Source organism: Varanus komodoensis, unplaced genomic scaffold, assembly GCF_004798865.1.
Source record: "Varanus komodoensis strain SLA01 unplaced genomic scaffold, ASM479886v1 scaffold3, whole genome shotgun sequence".
In the NCBI taxonomy this organism is placed as follows: domain Eukaryota; kingdom Metazoa; phylum Chordata; class Lepidosauria; order Squamata; family Varanidae; genus Varanus; species Varanus komodoensis.
The window spans coordinates 23,661,837-23,676,290 of record NW_025335761.1 but is presented as its reverse complement, the minus strand read 5'-3'; the positions used below and the strand labels follow the sequence as shown (position 1 = coordinate 23,676,290).

Here is a 14,454-nt window from a genome sequence, read left to right as displayed (position 1 = left end):
GGAGAGATGTGACAGGGTCCAAGTTAATTCAGCTGAGCTTTTTCCCCTCTTTTCCCTTCACCAAGAAACACATTTCTATTTATGTTGCCTTTAACATCAGTTTGAAGTTCCCGCTCATTCTCTTATTGAGTATAGTGACTTGAGGCCACACCCAACTCTAAAGTCAGTAAATACATAAAACAACAAGATACAACATCCTAATGCAACCTACTTATGTCTCTCTTTTACCATATTGTTTCAAATAGTGGATACAAAAAAAAAAAAAGAGCAACAAACATAGCTAATTATGAAATGCAGGATTGAGCTCCAGCTTTTGAAGATCAGAGGCAAACAATTTCCAAATGGATTAACTGGCAAGGTAACCATGGCTTTCTGCCAAGAAATTTCTTCTTCACTCTAAAAAGTCTTGAATAAAGCTCTGGAATGCACAAAAATAGCTTTATAAACACATGCATGCGCTCACATTTCACCCTCTGTTGGAATCATTTTAAGTAAGTTTAATATCACCCCTGTAACTACCTATTGCTGCACATATGGAAGGCAACTACACAACAAAATCAACAACATAGGTAAAAATGGGAGATGCGAGTCTAACAGAAGAATGCCGATATAAGCTAACACTTCATGTGGTCACATGATAACCATACTGGTCAGCGGGAAAAATGAATTCACTGTTTGTCACTGATAACATCATTTCACCACTGCTATTACTATTACTTGCTATTTTTGTATCCTGATTTTCCACAATATGGTGCTTAAGGTGGCACATAGCAATAGAAAAAGGAAATCAAATACAATAAAAACAATAAAATGCGAAGTCCTCAAAGCATTAATAGAAATAGCCAACTAAAACCAAATTACAGCAGCTTTACACATCAGTTTATGGCGAAAGGCCTGACTAAACAGGCTGTTTGGGTATACTCCTGGATGTAGTTCTGAACTTGAATGCCTAGGATCTTGCAGCAAACAAGTGTTCATCCGCCCAATTGAGGCTAGTGCAACTACTGTGCCCATTCATGAAGATGTCCGATCAATGTCACACCAAGTTTATCACTGACTTAGTATTAGCATGGTGGTAAATTATATTCAGGACTCTTTGGACAACATCAGTTAAGCATCTACCTGGGATTGAACCCTGTGTAATCCAAATTGATATACTCAGGATTCAGGAGTACAGTTCATAAGATAACACAACAATTTTTTATCCTGGTTCAGGAGGGAAATCAGGCTGTGTGACTGCAGATCCATTGGATTTATTGTTCATTTATTGCTATTTATGTATCACTTGATAACCTTAGACCTCTAAGTGGGTTACATAAAAATGAATAAAATACAATGTAAAACCAATACATTTAAAAGTATAAAACTGCAGAATAGCAAAACAGAGCAGTGCAGTTACAAGTCAGAAAGTGCCTGAATAATCAGGCACTCTTCGAGAGGTAAAAGTAAATTGGGCTTGTATAGAACAGTTCCCAGCATATTTTCCTTATTGTACAAATCCCTGATGGCCACTTCTATTTATTTATTTTATTTATTTATTAAAACATTTCTATGCCGCCCCTTGCCTATTCCTTCCATGCACACACCAGTATAATATGAAATTACCCATATATGGAAATTTTGCTTTCTGGAACAGTCCTCCTTTTATTAAAATACAACAACCAATAACAGAATATTCCTACTGGCATCCATTGTACCAATTATTATTAAAATGTTTCTCCCCAATTTTGAGTTTGGCTATGCCAGACATCTTAACCCTGACTGGCCTAAATATTTGTCTAACCGCAACATACAACAAACCATCAACAAGATTCATAAAACCAAAAGTTCTTTAGCAAAACATGCACCTAACAATTCTGAGCAGCCAGCCCCTCCTTCATAAGGGACCAGCATCTGCCATTAACAATCCAAATGTTTTTTATACTTTTAAGAGCAAACTCAGTCATCACTGTTCATGTTGGCCTATCCCCACCTGTGCAGTGATCCAACCTTCTGTACATTATTAACTAAAGTAAGTAGGTCTTATCAGTGGATAGTTAAGCAGAAAGTTAGGTGCCAGAAATTGTCTTCTTAACATCATAACTAAGGATGCTGTTTCAGCTAAACAATTTCTGTTACACTAGGGTTACATTCATGCACACATAAAAATAATTTCTGTACAACTTTGAGGGATGCCCTTCGGGTCAAGGCCTCAGCGAAGTCACAAAAAGTTGAAGCACAGGGAATCAAAAATTTATGTCAGATAGGTAGGTTTGCCTAGGTCTTTGAGATACTTGGACACATCCTTCCTATGAACCTGGTCTGTGGATTGACCATCTGCCACTCCATTCAGCTCTTGTGCTGCAGGGAAGAAAGATAACTGGCAAGAACCAAGCTTTATTCAAAACCTGTCCATGACAGAAAACCTGTGCATAACAAAAAGTCCAAAGATGGAAGAATAATTTTAAAATATTACTCCTGTGATGGAAAACTACATGTTCAGATGCTCAAGATTCACTATATCATACTCAAAACTAAGAAGGCAAAGCCAAAATAAAGCAGCAGGACAGATAGTACCAGGGGCACTAAACAAAAATTAATGTGTCTGAACAAAGAACTGTAGAACACAGTCACCCAAAATTTGACAGGAAAAAAGTCAAATGGGATATAGACATTTTAAAATATTCAAGTAATTAATGAAATGTCATGCAAACTGAAAAATGTGCAACATAAAAACCTCAGTCTTGTCTTCAAAATTAAACACTTGGTGCCTGAACTAAGAATGGCAGCTTGCGAGAAGGGGAGAATGCCATTCTCTTTCCAAGAGAAGTGGCAGTTGCTGGCTGAGGAGAGGAGGCAGGCAGCTTAGCGAGCCAGCATTCAACTGTCAGTCCCACTTCATAGCTTAGGCTGTCCCACTGCTTTCCCACACTCTATGCAAGCTTGCCTGATCCAACACTTCTTTGATCTGTCCCCTCCTCCATCTTCTTCCAGGGTTGTGCTGTTGGTCACAGCCTCTAGTCATCCACCTGGCCCTGGTATGACTGTTGGGTTGCCCACAGCATATGTAAGGAACCAAGAGCAGTGCAGCCTTCTAGACAGTTGAACTTTCAGCATGATGGCTCTCATTGTTGTACTGTTGCTGAAAGTGACTATAATTGTTGTGTTGGAGATATGAGGAAGTCTGAATAGGGTTTTTTCTTACCACCTCCTAATGGCCAGAGTCTTCATTCCTGAGATATTAATGGTAAGCAGAGGATTATATTGCGGAGTATTTTTTTATCAATATACTGAAAGTCAGTGTTTAAACTGACTTTATTTTGTGTTTTATTTTGTGTTTAAACTGATTTTTCCTTCTTGAAGTAGCATTTACTTACATTCTCCTATTCATTCATAGAAAGTGTAGTCAAAAGATGTTCTACCTGTTTTCCTTCTATCAAAATTGGCTAATTAGTTGTACTTCATCACATTTTCTACTAAGATACTGAAGAAACTACCCAAAAGAAACAGTCATTTTTCAAAAAATGTTTACATGCTCTCCTGATGCCTTAAATACTAAATAGATGTAGTGGCTGTAGCAAAGATACAAATTACTTTTCAGTATAATTCACATCCTATTATTTGAGAGACCCAGATAAATATAAAATGCATTTCAATTTCAAAAACTCAAAAAATATTAATTATGTAAATAATTATTCAAGTACTTCATTGCACAAGTTTTTAGTAGATACAGTACTTTGCCAGTTAACAGAATATGATTCCTTCTGAACATTTCTTCTGTTTTAAGTTAAGAACAACAATTCATCAACCACTTTGAGCCAGTTCAAATGTTTACACACAGGGCAGTGAGCTGCATGCTGCTCACGCCACCTTGTCAAAATTCATGGCAGGAAACTACTACAAAAGAGTCTCTTTTACCACTCTGTAGTAATTTCCTGCCAGAACTTGGTGTTACACTACTGGTTGGGTTGGGGCTTGACCCTGGTTTATACTTGAAATATAAATGCAGATTAAGGTGGTGTTTGCATTCCCCCACTAGACTTTGAGATTATTTAGGATTTCCTACCTTCTTTCAAGCAAAGCCTGTACCTATACAATCTATATGGCAAAATTAGATCTGTTACTTTAAGATTTCAACTTTATAAGGTCTTATGTACAGATAGTAATAATTACTATTAATATTTAAAATATACTATTTTAAATACAATTGTGAGTATTTTCAATTCCAAATGTTGTTTTTAGAATAAGACTATGAGATAGAAATTTCATTTCTATAAGACTGTCCTACTGTGAGTATTCCCGTTTCCCAGCTGTCCTGCCTTTTGAGATAGGATTGTTAGAGAAACAAATGGAGGTTCTAGGTCCTGGATGGAAGAAGTCTGTTCCTTTGGACTCACTAGTTAGAGATTTTAAAAACCTTCACTGAAGCAACCTTGAATCTTGACTACTTTTTGTAAAGTTCAAGTATAGGTGGCCAAAAGATCTCAAGTATATTTTATTTCAGAGTCAGGAGATACTGTCAGTCTAAGTCAGAGACCTACACTGAGAGAGAGAGAGAGAGAGAGAGAGAGAGAGAGAGAGAGAGAGAGAGCGCGAGCGCGAGAGCGCGCGCGCGAGCTGAGTGGCGCAAAGCACATCCTTCTTCTAGCCTATGTTTTATCATTACAATTCTGTTGACATGGAAAAACCAGCCACTCATTCAACGAGAGAGAGTGTTTTCTGGACTTTTTAGTTAGATTTTAAACACCAAGTTTCTTTAAGTTGCAAATCATTTCCTATTAAAGGGTACATTTCTTGACATTTATTTAAATACAAACATTCATTTATTTATAGTAAGTGAAGGCATGCCTTCCATTGTTTTTCCTAATTATTCATTATTAGTTAGAGATATCCCTTTGAGATCCTTCTCCAGTGAAAATTCATTTTAAAAGCTCTGTTGATGGGCCTTATTGCATCCTTAAGGGCTCCAAGTTGAGGTTCTGAAGTGACTCATTTTAAGCACATTCTGAATTAGGCATTTACATTCCCATGATCTCTCACTACTCATTAAGCTTGCTAGGGCTTATGGGAGCTGCAGGCAAAAAGATATGGAGGGCGATAAGTTGTCCATCCTTCTTCTAAAAAGAACCAGTGTGGTGTAGTGGTTAAGAGCATGGGACTGGGACTCAGACGATCTGGGTTCTAGTCCCCGCTCGGCCATGGAGCCAACTGGGTGACTTTGGGTCAGTCAAAGACTCTCAGCCCAACCTACCTCACAAGATTGTTGTTGTGGGGATAAGTTGGAGGAGGAGAATGATGTAAGCTGCTTTGAACCCTTTGTAGGAAAAAGGCAGGATATAAATTGAAATAATAAATAAATAAATAAAGTAACCTGCCCCACGCTATCATGTGTCATAATATACAAATAAAAAGTTCAACATATAAAACCTAAGTGTTATGATGCTAAAATGTGGTAGCAATGTGAAAAAACACATATGACAATCTATTAAAAAAATTAGAGACAGAGCATATAAAATATTAGAACTGCACATGGGCCAAACTTCCATCTTCATCAGTGGTCTACAAGAGACATACAAATCAAACACTGCACTGGCAATATTCCAAAAGATAGTGATTTGTAAAGACAAGTCATACTTACCAAATTTCTATTTTTATTTTGTAGCACGTTTTAACATTTGCCCTTTTAAATACTGTATTACTCTAATTAATACTCATAATAATAATATTCACGCCTCGTATTTCTATGTATTGGTAAGGGCCATTTCAAATTTGTTCTTATTGCAGCTCTGTTCCACCATTTATTTATTTAAAACTTTTCTACACTGTCCCATCACAGGTGTCTCGGGATGGTTTACAATGTTTTAATAAAATAGAATAAAAATAGAAAGAAGAGTAACAGTTGCACAGAATCCGATGTTAAAATATAAAACCTCTAAATAACGCAGGTTAATGATTAAAATATTGGGAGAATATAAAGGTTTTCACCTGATGCCAAAAGGAAAGAAGCGTTGGCGCCAGGTGAACCTCTCTGGGGAGCGTGCTCCACAATTGGGGTGCCACTGCAGAGAAGGCCCTCCGATGGGTAGTCACCCTCCTTATCTCTTTCAGGGACAGCTCTGGGAGGAGGACCTCTGACTGAGATCTCAAGGAGTGGGTGGATAGGAAGAAGGCACTCCTTCAGGTATCCAGGACCCAAGCCATTTAGGGCTTTATATGTCATCACCAGCACCTTAAATTGGGCCCTGACTTCAACTGGTAGCCAGTGCAGGCAATAGAGGACTGATGTTATATCTGAATACCTGCTGTTAGTATCCTGGCAGTTCTGTTCTGAACCAATTGAAGTATGGTATTCTTTCATTCTTTTATTCAACCATTTATTTAATCATAAATAATTATAAATAAATAGCTTATTATTATACAACCATTCATGCATTCTTATGCTCTGTCTTAATAGAAGCTCAACAGAAAGAAATAAAGCAGGTAGATCTTTCCCTAAAATGAGAAAAAGCTTCACCAGTTTCATTTCAGTGATGGATAAACCCATCTCTGAATGCATTGCTCTCCTTTGTCAGCTAATTGGACGGAATATAAAACTCATCTCTTCCACTTAGCTTTTGGTATGGTTAACTTTTTGATGTTTTTAATTAGATTTATATCCAGCCTTTTACTTTTTTAAAGAACCGTGGCTTACAAAATTTCTCCCTCCTACTCTCAACATTATCCCCACAACAACAACCCTATCAAGTTGGTTGGGCTGAGAGTCTGTGACTGGCCCAAGGTTACCCAAGTGGCTGCATGGCTGAGCGGGGACTAGAACCCAGATCACTTGAGTCCCAGACCTGTGCTCTTAACCACGACACCACATTGGCTCTCAGCATCTTTAATTAGCACTGCTTTTTTCTGGAAATTGTTTTTAATGTTTATAAGATGCCTTGAGCTTTAGAAAAGTGGACAATAAATGTTTTATGCAATAAAATGCTCCTTGGTTTTACTGCGAAAGGGCTCAAATCCTAGGTTAGTTTAGAACATGTCATATCAGAAAAGAAGTTATTGCTTTGCATGTTCTGAATGTTGTAAAATAATTTTACTTCCCTTTTCTACCATTTATGGGTCTCCAGGTTGTCTGAGAAAAACTAAACTTGTATGTTTATATTGGTAAAAAATGCTAAAAGAAAAACTTTTTAACAGCATATCCTGATACAACAGGAAACTGGTACTGTCATTAAGTCCACTACATACTGAATTATTAATCTATGACCAGCATGAAAATTTAAACTGCTTAGGGAATTTCACTTCTGTTCAATTAATTTTGCTACACTTCGATGATTGGCTTTTGCCAGGAAGTCACATTTATATAGAAACAACAGTACTAAATGTTGCTTAACCATGTGTTACTTGTTAACTAAAAGACCTTTTCTCACAGGATCTTATTCAGACCAAATCAGTGAATAGCATATCAGCTGTCTTCTTTTCACAGAGCTCCTAAAAGGGCTTTTTTGTTTTATAAACTGAATTTTCCAAAAAACATCATGTAAGAGTTGATCACAAGATTTTCTGAGTTCCTCTTATTAAACTTGCTTGTTCCTTTCTGGATCAAAGGTCCATTTACTTGTTCAAACAACTGTGCCTCAGGCACCATGGCAACATTTCCATTCAAACTTTTAAATGCATCTTTGATCATTCCAGTATCAGTGCTTCCTGTAGAAAAAATTTCATAAAAAACTGGAAATTATATTTTCCAAGATATAGATGCAATCCAGTAAATTTATAAGTCCAGGCTCCTTTGTGCCTGGCTAGCAGCACTGGCCATAGAGCCAAGCAATGCAAGAAGGTGAAGTGCCAGTTTCAGCAGGACAAGAGGCAGATTGATAGGGTGAATCTAGATGCTAGGAAACCATTGTACAGAATCTGGCCAAACAGCCCATTCAAACAGGAAGGATATGCTTTAATGGGGATGCAAGCAAGCAGAGAATTGTACAAGAAATGGGACAAGGCAGCTGCAGACTGGAAGGGGAACAAGACGACAGGGGTATAAGCAGGCCTACTGACAGAAATTTCTTATATTTTAGTATTTTTTAAAATAATATTTGTTGCGCTAGTGTTCTGTAAGTTTGTTTGATAATAACTTATATATTAAGGTGGGGTAAAAATACAAAAAGCAAATAGCACAGGGACATCTGGAGCAAGATTGGGAAGCTAACTTGGCTGATGGGCAGGTCATATCAAGCATGACCAAGGTGATCCATGTGAGGTATACAGCTAGGCTAGAAAAAACTGCCTATGGTTATATACCATCCCTCCTCCTTCTGAGTAGCATAAAGGAGCAGAGGGTGTACTGACAAGACTGAGCTTGATGGTCGTCTTTAGCTCAATTTATGAACCAAGTATATTCAAGTAGGAAGCCACACCATGCTACGTTTCAATAGAACTCACATCCAAGTATGTATGCTTATTATTTGGTTGCATATATTTGGAAATAAATTGCAAAAACAGCTTTACACACAATTGTACTGAACATCTCCAGTCAGTAACAGCCATATGCTAACTCACTTTTGTTAATGAGGGCTGCTCCTGAAAAGCAGAAAGTATGTAACAACCAACATTATTACTGTCAAACAATGAAACTATTATCCATGTAACATTTAGCATCTATTTCTGTCCTGCCAAACCAACTTCTGATTGTTATATTGTTTTTTAAGGAGCCCTGAGGCTTGACTGCAGAAATGAAAATGACAATGTTTATTAGGGCAAGTTAATTCATCATAATGCAAGTATCTGACTCACCAACTATTCTTGTCTTGTGACTTTAGTTAAAAACTGCAGAAGACATGTTAACATTTTTCATGTTCATATTGTTCTCATTTTGTGAAGACAAAGTGCCACGAATCTGGCATTACTGCCCTCCATGAACTTCAGAAACATTACTGAAACGGCTGAGAGTGAAGCTTTGTGTAGTCCAAAAATTAACATTTCAGAGAAGAAGGATAATACAAATCACAAAACAGCTCTAATTAACAGAGCACTTTAAATCTGTTTCAGATCACCTGTCTTTATCAAGTGAAATATATATATTTCACCATACCTGATTCAACTGTGAATGCAAAAACAGCTAAAGGAACCACTTTATAGATCTCCAGAGAATGGATAATCACTACTGATAGCAGTGAGAGTTTCTTAAAATGATTGTGCAGAAAAAAACACATCTAAATACAACTCCATACTTGATCTTTAGACTATCATCTCTACCCTGTTCTCCCACAAGTGACCACAGAACACTCTCATAATATTACATTACTGGGAAAAAACATGACAACAATTTCCTTTATGCAATTTTACAACTTTTAAAAATTGCAAAGTTAAGGATTGTTCAGGCATTATTTCCCCCTTTGCTCATGCATGCGCAGGCGTGCATGCATGCCTGCGTGCACACACGCACACAGATATTCTGAAGTATCACAGTTAGATTTAATATAGGGACCCGATTTTGTGGTGACGCTTTGCCAGTTCACTGTTCCTGACCATCCCAGTGAAGACTTAAATATTGTCTCCTATTACTGTAAGCATATCTAAAAATGTGAGTAAGAAAAAATAACACATGGTATTTATATATTTCTCCATACAATATATAAAGTTAAAAGATCCCAAAATAAAAGCCTCTTGACTGAAACTATAATCACTATTTTCAGAAAAAAGATCAAGAAAAAAACTGAGTAGCAGTGGTACATAGGTAAAATATTATACAAGTTTAAAAATATTAATTGTATAAAGACATAAATGTATAGAAGACATGCCATACACATATTTAGTCAACTTAACATGGTGTTACATTCAGAGGCAACATTGTTTCATATATTTATGTAGGCATTCATACACAAGAAAATGTTGTGTGGTAAATTATACTCCAAATGTATGATCCAAGACAAATTAACTTTTTTTTTTAGTTCAAGATACAAAAATGAAGAAACATCTTAATAAATAGATGTTAAGTTTAATAGAAGAAATAAAAAGGTTATTGTAAAATATTAAACAATGACTATGGTCTCTCTATATTTTAATTTTCATGACCTATACAATCAAGCTTAAATATTACATAAAAAAGAACTTTTAACCTTTTATTTGACCTAAAAATAAAAAGCTTATGTAAATATGTAATACTTCATTCTAAATGAGTGTCCCTTAAGAATTAGAAAATAGGTATAACTTTATAAACACTTTTTTTTACTTCTCACAATTCTCTAGAAGCTTGTCTTGCACAAATCTCCATGAGACGTGCACACAAGAGGTTCCAGGAGATTGTACTGCATCTTGGCATTGTAAAGAATATTTAAAATATGACTAACCTGAATGTAGTTGAGGCTGTAGTGGAACACTGTTTTTTTCTGGAGGGCTACTTTTTTCAGGACGGTCCACGCTAGCATCCTGATATAGGCCTGGTTGTCTCATAAAAAGTCCAGGATGTCCAAAATCAGAAAAACTGGGATGCAACTGTACTTTCAAGTCTTTCCCCAATGGGAACTTTGTAGCAGAATGACCTGAATTGTGATGCTCACGAAGCACTGATTCTTCAGTGTCCTGTGCAGGCAACGGAAGTATTCTGTGGTGCAGCTGTGGGCTAGGCAGGCTTGAAGACAGAGGAGAAGGAAGAGGTGACATCTGCTTGTGTGTATTGGATGGTGGATATGAAGTATTAAAAACATTGCTAACTGCTAGTAACGATGGAGACAGTGGCCCTTTATCCTCTTGCTTAATGTTGGTCCTGGTCTGGCAAATATCAGGATTCACATTTATTGGCAGGTGTAAAGCCAAATGCTTGTTCGCTTGGGGTACTGGAGCCCGTTTTTCATGTATCAAGCCTGTTGGGCTTGATATGTGCTGGAATCTCTTCCATTCAGCAGTGTCATCTAATCTATCATTCTGTATAACTTTCAGTAACGTTTTATTGATTGCTCCTTCTAAACAATATCGTTCATTAACAACATGATCTTGTTCTTCTTTAATGTGTTGAATACAGCCTTCATGTGCTTTCTCCGGTATCATGCTAGCAAAAACAGAACCCATTGATTCTTTGCTCATGTTATTCATGGCATAAGATCTTTCACCAAATTCTATAGAAGTGCTGTCAACATTCTGTAGCTGGTCTTCCAAATCTTGTGTTTTTCTGTCTTTGTCTTTATGTTTGCTTTTGCAGTTTTCTGCAAGATTATACCCATGCACCACCTCAGATGCCACAGTCTTATCAAAGGCCTTGGGTTTTTTAATGGAAGTTTCTTGAAAAGTGTTCTGCAAAGGGCTGCTTTGCTGCACTTGGTTCACTTTAAGGGCATCCTCTACATCATCTAAGAGACTATGATTGGAATGTGCAAAACAGTGTCCAAACACATCATTGTCATATTCAGAGAAAGAAAGAGAAAGATCTGTATCAGATCCTATTGCTTGACTGTCCTCAAGCAAGTACTCTTTCCTTGATCTTTCCGGCAGTTTATTCACATCTGATAACAAATCATCTTTGCCTTCCACCTTCTTCTGATAAGAATTTGTAAAAAGAACAGAGGAAACATTAGCAGAATTTTTGGTAGAATGTAATTTGTTATTTTCCAATAATATTTCTTTGCAGTTTGGTGCTGGACGTTCCAAAACTGCAGGCATCTTTCTTTTCAATTTTTTGTTCATGAAGTCCTCAATGCTGTCTCTCCGTTTGCTGTTTCTTTTGTTTTTCAGAATGGACTTCTTCTCCATGGATCCCAAAAGAGACCCTTGTGGATGTAGGCGGTCATCGTCTTTATATTTCAGGCTTTCAGAAACTTCTTGCAGCTTTCCATCCTGATTTCCCATTTTAACACCTAGAATGTTGGTTGAACTGAGAAGAGTAGCAAGGAGCCTTTCCTTCTCAGCATTTAGTTTATACAGTTCAGTGAGAATATCCTTAGTTGTTGTTTGTTTGAAAAAGATATCTCCAATGTTTTCACAGGTCTGTGCTCTCAATCCTGCCTGTTCATAGCCTTCCCTCACTTGATAGCAATTATGAAAACGTTTATTCGATGCGTCTAGAGTTACACAGCCTGTATATGTAAATCCCCTGACTTTTCCCTTTGGAAGATAGAAACTGACATAGCAAAGCTCCATAATGGGCTTGTGCAACTGGAGGACAGTATGAGTGCCTTCCATTGTTTTTGCCTAATTATTCATGCATTTGAATTAAAAGGTCCATATTTGTAACCTTACATGACACAGCATGTGATGCGAGGAAAGCATCTGACTAATCTTCTACAGTAACATTTCCTGTTGGAAAGAGAAAGAGAAGCTTGTCAAAGATAAATTCTGGCTATCCACATCTCTCAAAACCAGAAACAATACATTTAACACACTAACTCTTAAAACAAGTTGTGAAGGGATCTGATATTCTTATGGATGGTGACTTTGAAACAGCCTGCCTAAAGTCAGAGTGAGTTCATAGCTAAACTATTTCAGCCAGAGGTTTTACAGTACATACTCTTAGCCACTACACAAACACACTATATGTAGCTTTAGTAACCTTTTAGTTGGATTACTGCAAGGCATTATAGCTACAACTGCCATTGGCTCAGAAACTTTCACTCTATTTGGTGACATTTCCACCAAAATTTAGATTCATACAGTCAAGTTTATGGGTACTACCCCAGTTTTAAAACTTTTTCATTGAATGTTAGTTCATTTCCAAATGCAATTCAAACACTGATACTTACCTGCCAAGGTTTTTCTTGATCAATAACAAAAGACAGGACATTTTCAGCAGTGGTACCCCATTTAAGTAATGCTTACACAGCCATCAGTCGTAAACCTTTTAATTGGTACAGGTTTCCTTGCTTTATTATTGTATTGCCCGGTTAAACACTGCCCTGAAATCCTAAGTGGAATGAAAGTTGGTAATAAATAAATAATCTAATGTTTCTGAAAGTATAGGCCTCTGCAGGACTATAGTTAGAGTGCATGTAGGTTGGATTATTCTGAACTGTTTCAGAAACAGCATTACTTAAGTGAATCTTTCTCCACATTCATAGGGCCATCTCAGACATAAGCAGGCACACATTTCCCTTGTGGTACTGGAAAGTTTCCCAGTACAATCTCCCTTAGGTCATACATTCTACCTCACTACATTTATAAGCCACAAAAAAAGGTAAGTGAACTATGGCCTCTGTTTTCATTATAGTGTAAACAAGCAAGGTAGGAATGCATGGCAAACTTGCCTACTGCTGTGTCTTGACACACGTATAGCCTATGCAGCTAGGACATATTTGTCTCAAGCAGACAGCTCTTAGTGTTACCAATGTATCACTATTTTGACTTTTTCTTCTAGAGGTCTGTTTGCATGTGTACTGTATATGCATATGCACACAAGAGTGGTGTTTAAAAATGGAAGATGACAATGTCTGTACTGTCCCTTAAAATTCTGTGAACACGACATGGCAACTGGTAGAAAGTTCCATCCACAGATGAGATGCTCATGTTTCTACTTAACATCTGTTGTGCACTCCTAAAGGATAAGGAAGTCCCATGGCTAAATATTTTCCTGCCTGATCTACCCCTGCCAATAATTATCAATCTGCCAAGCAGATCACAACATGATAGTAACAGAATTGAGATTCACATATCAGTGCTGCATCTGAACCTTCAAAAGACTAACATGAAAACAACCTAAAGTAACTCACTGTTTGTCATTTTAATGACTTAAAGAAAACAATGCCATTCTCAGGAGGATGTATAGTTTGCTCTGAAACGTTTTGCATGCATCTATGCAGTTTCCTTAAAACTAGTAGAGCCTTATTGAGATAGACAATGGCCAATAAATAATGCAGAAACAGAACATACTACAGAAAACAAAATAGGAACAAAAGTTTTGCTCAGAACTGGAATACTAGAAAAAGCATTTAAGATGGATTTTATCCCATTGTACACACAAAATCCCTTCTTTCTAAATATGGAGTTCAGACACAATGTTTACTGCCTGCTTGTTTTCACATCTAGTTAGATATATTAATGATAAACTATGATGTATGAGCATGTGCTAACAGCTCTGCGGAAGCCAGAGATACAGTAATTATATTATGCTTCTTTTTAATGTAATTTGTCCAAGTGACATGCATTGTACATCCCATTCTGCTTCAATTTTATTTTGAAGTACATTGTTTTCTGCTCAATATGCTGCAACTTTCACATCACTTACATCATAGCACTGGAAAAAGTGACAGACACTTGCTCTTGGTACTTTTGAAAAATCTGACAAAAGCATACATCTCAGTAGGATTTGTCCAAATAAGTATTATAATGGTCATGGCTTTCGATTCTCATTTTCCTTACGTGTCACTACTACTACTACTCTGTACACCTGCCCAAAGATGACACCAGTCTGGTGTGGGGACACCAAACTAAGATGCAGTTCTCTTCCTATGAAGCAATGGTCACATCAGCAGAAAAGAATGGATATCTCTAATGGTGATG

The 14,454-nt window shown here is 37.0% G+C and overlaps 1 protein-coding gene across 1 annotated transcript in view; it reads right to left on the bottom strand.

Moving 5' to 3' along the window:
• LOC123026304 (formin-1-like) overlaps window positions 1–12,144 on the bottom strand; it is a 29,889-nt gene extending 17,745 nt beyond the window's left edge. The window contains exon 1 of the mRNA XM_044435761.1: window positions 10,320–12,144. Coding sequence (XP_044291696.1) covers window positions 10,320–12,144 — 1,825 coding nt within the window. The remainder of the gene's footprint in view (window positions 1–10,319) is intronic.
• Between the last annotated feature and the right edge of the window lie 2,310 nt (window positions 12,145–14,454).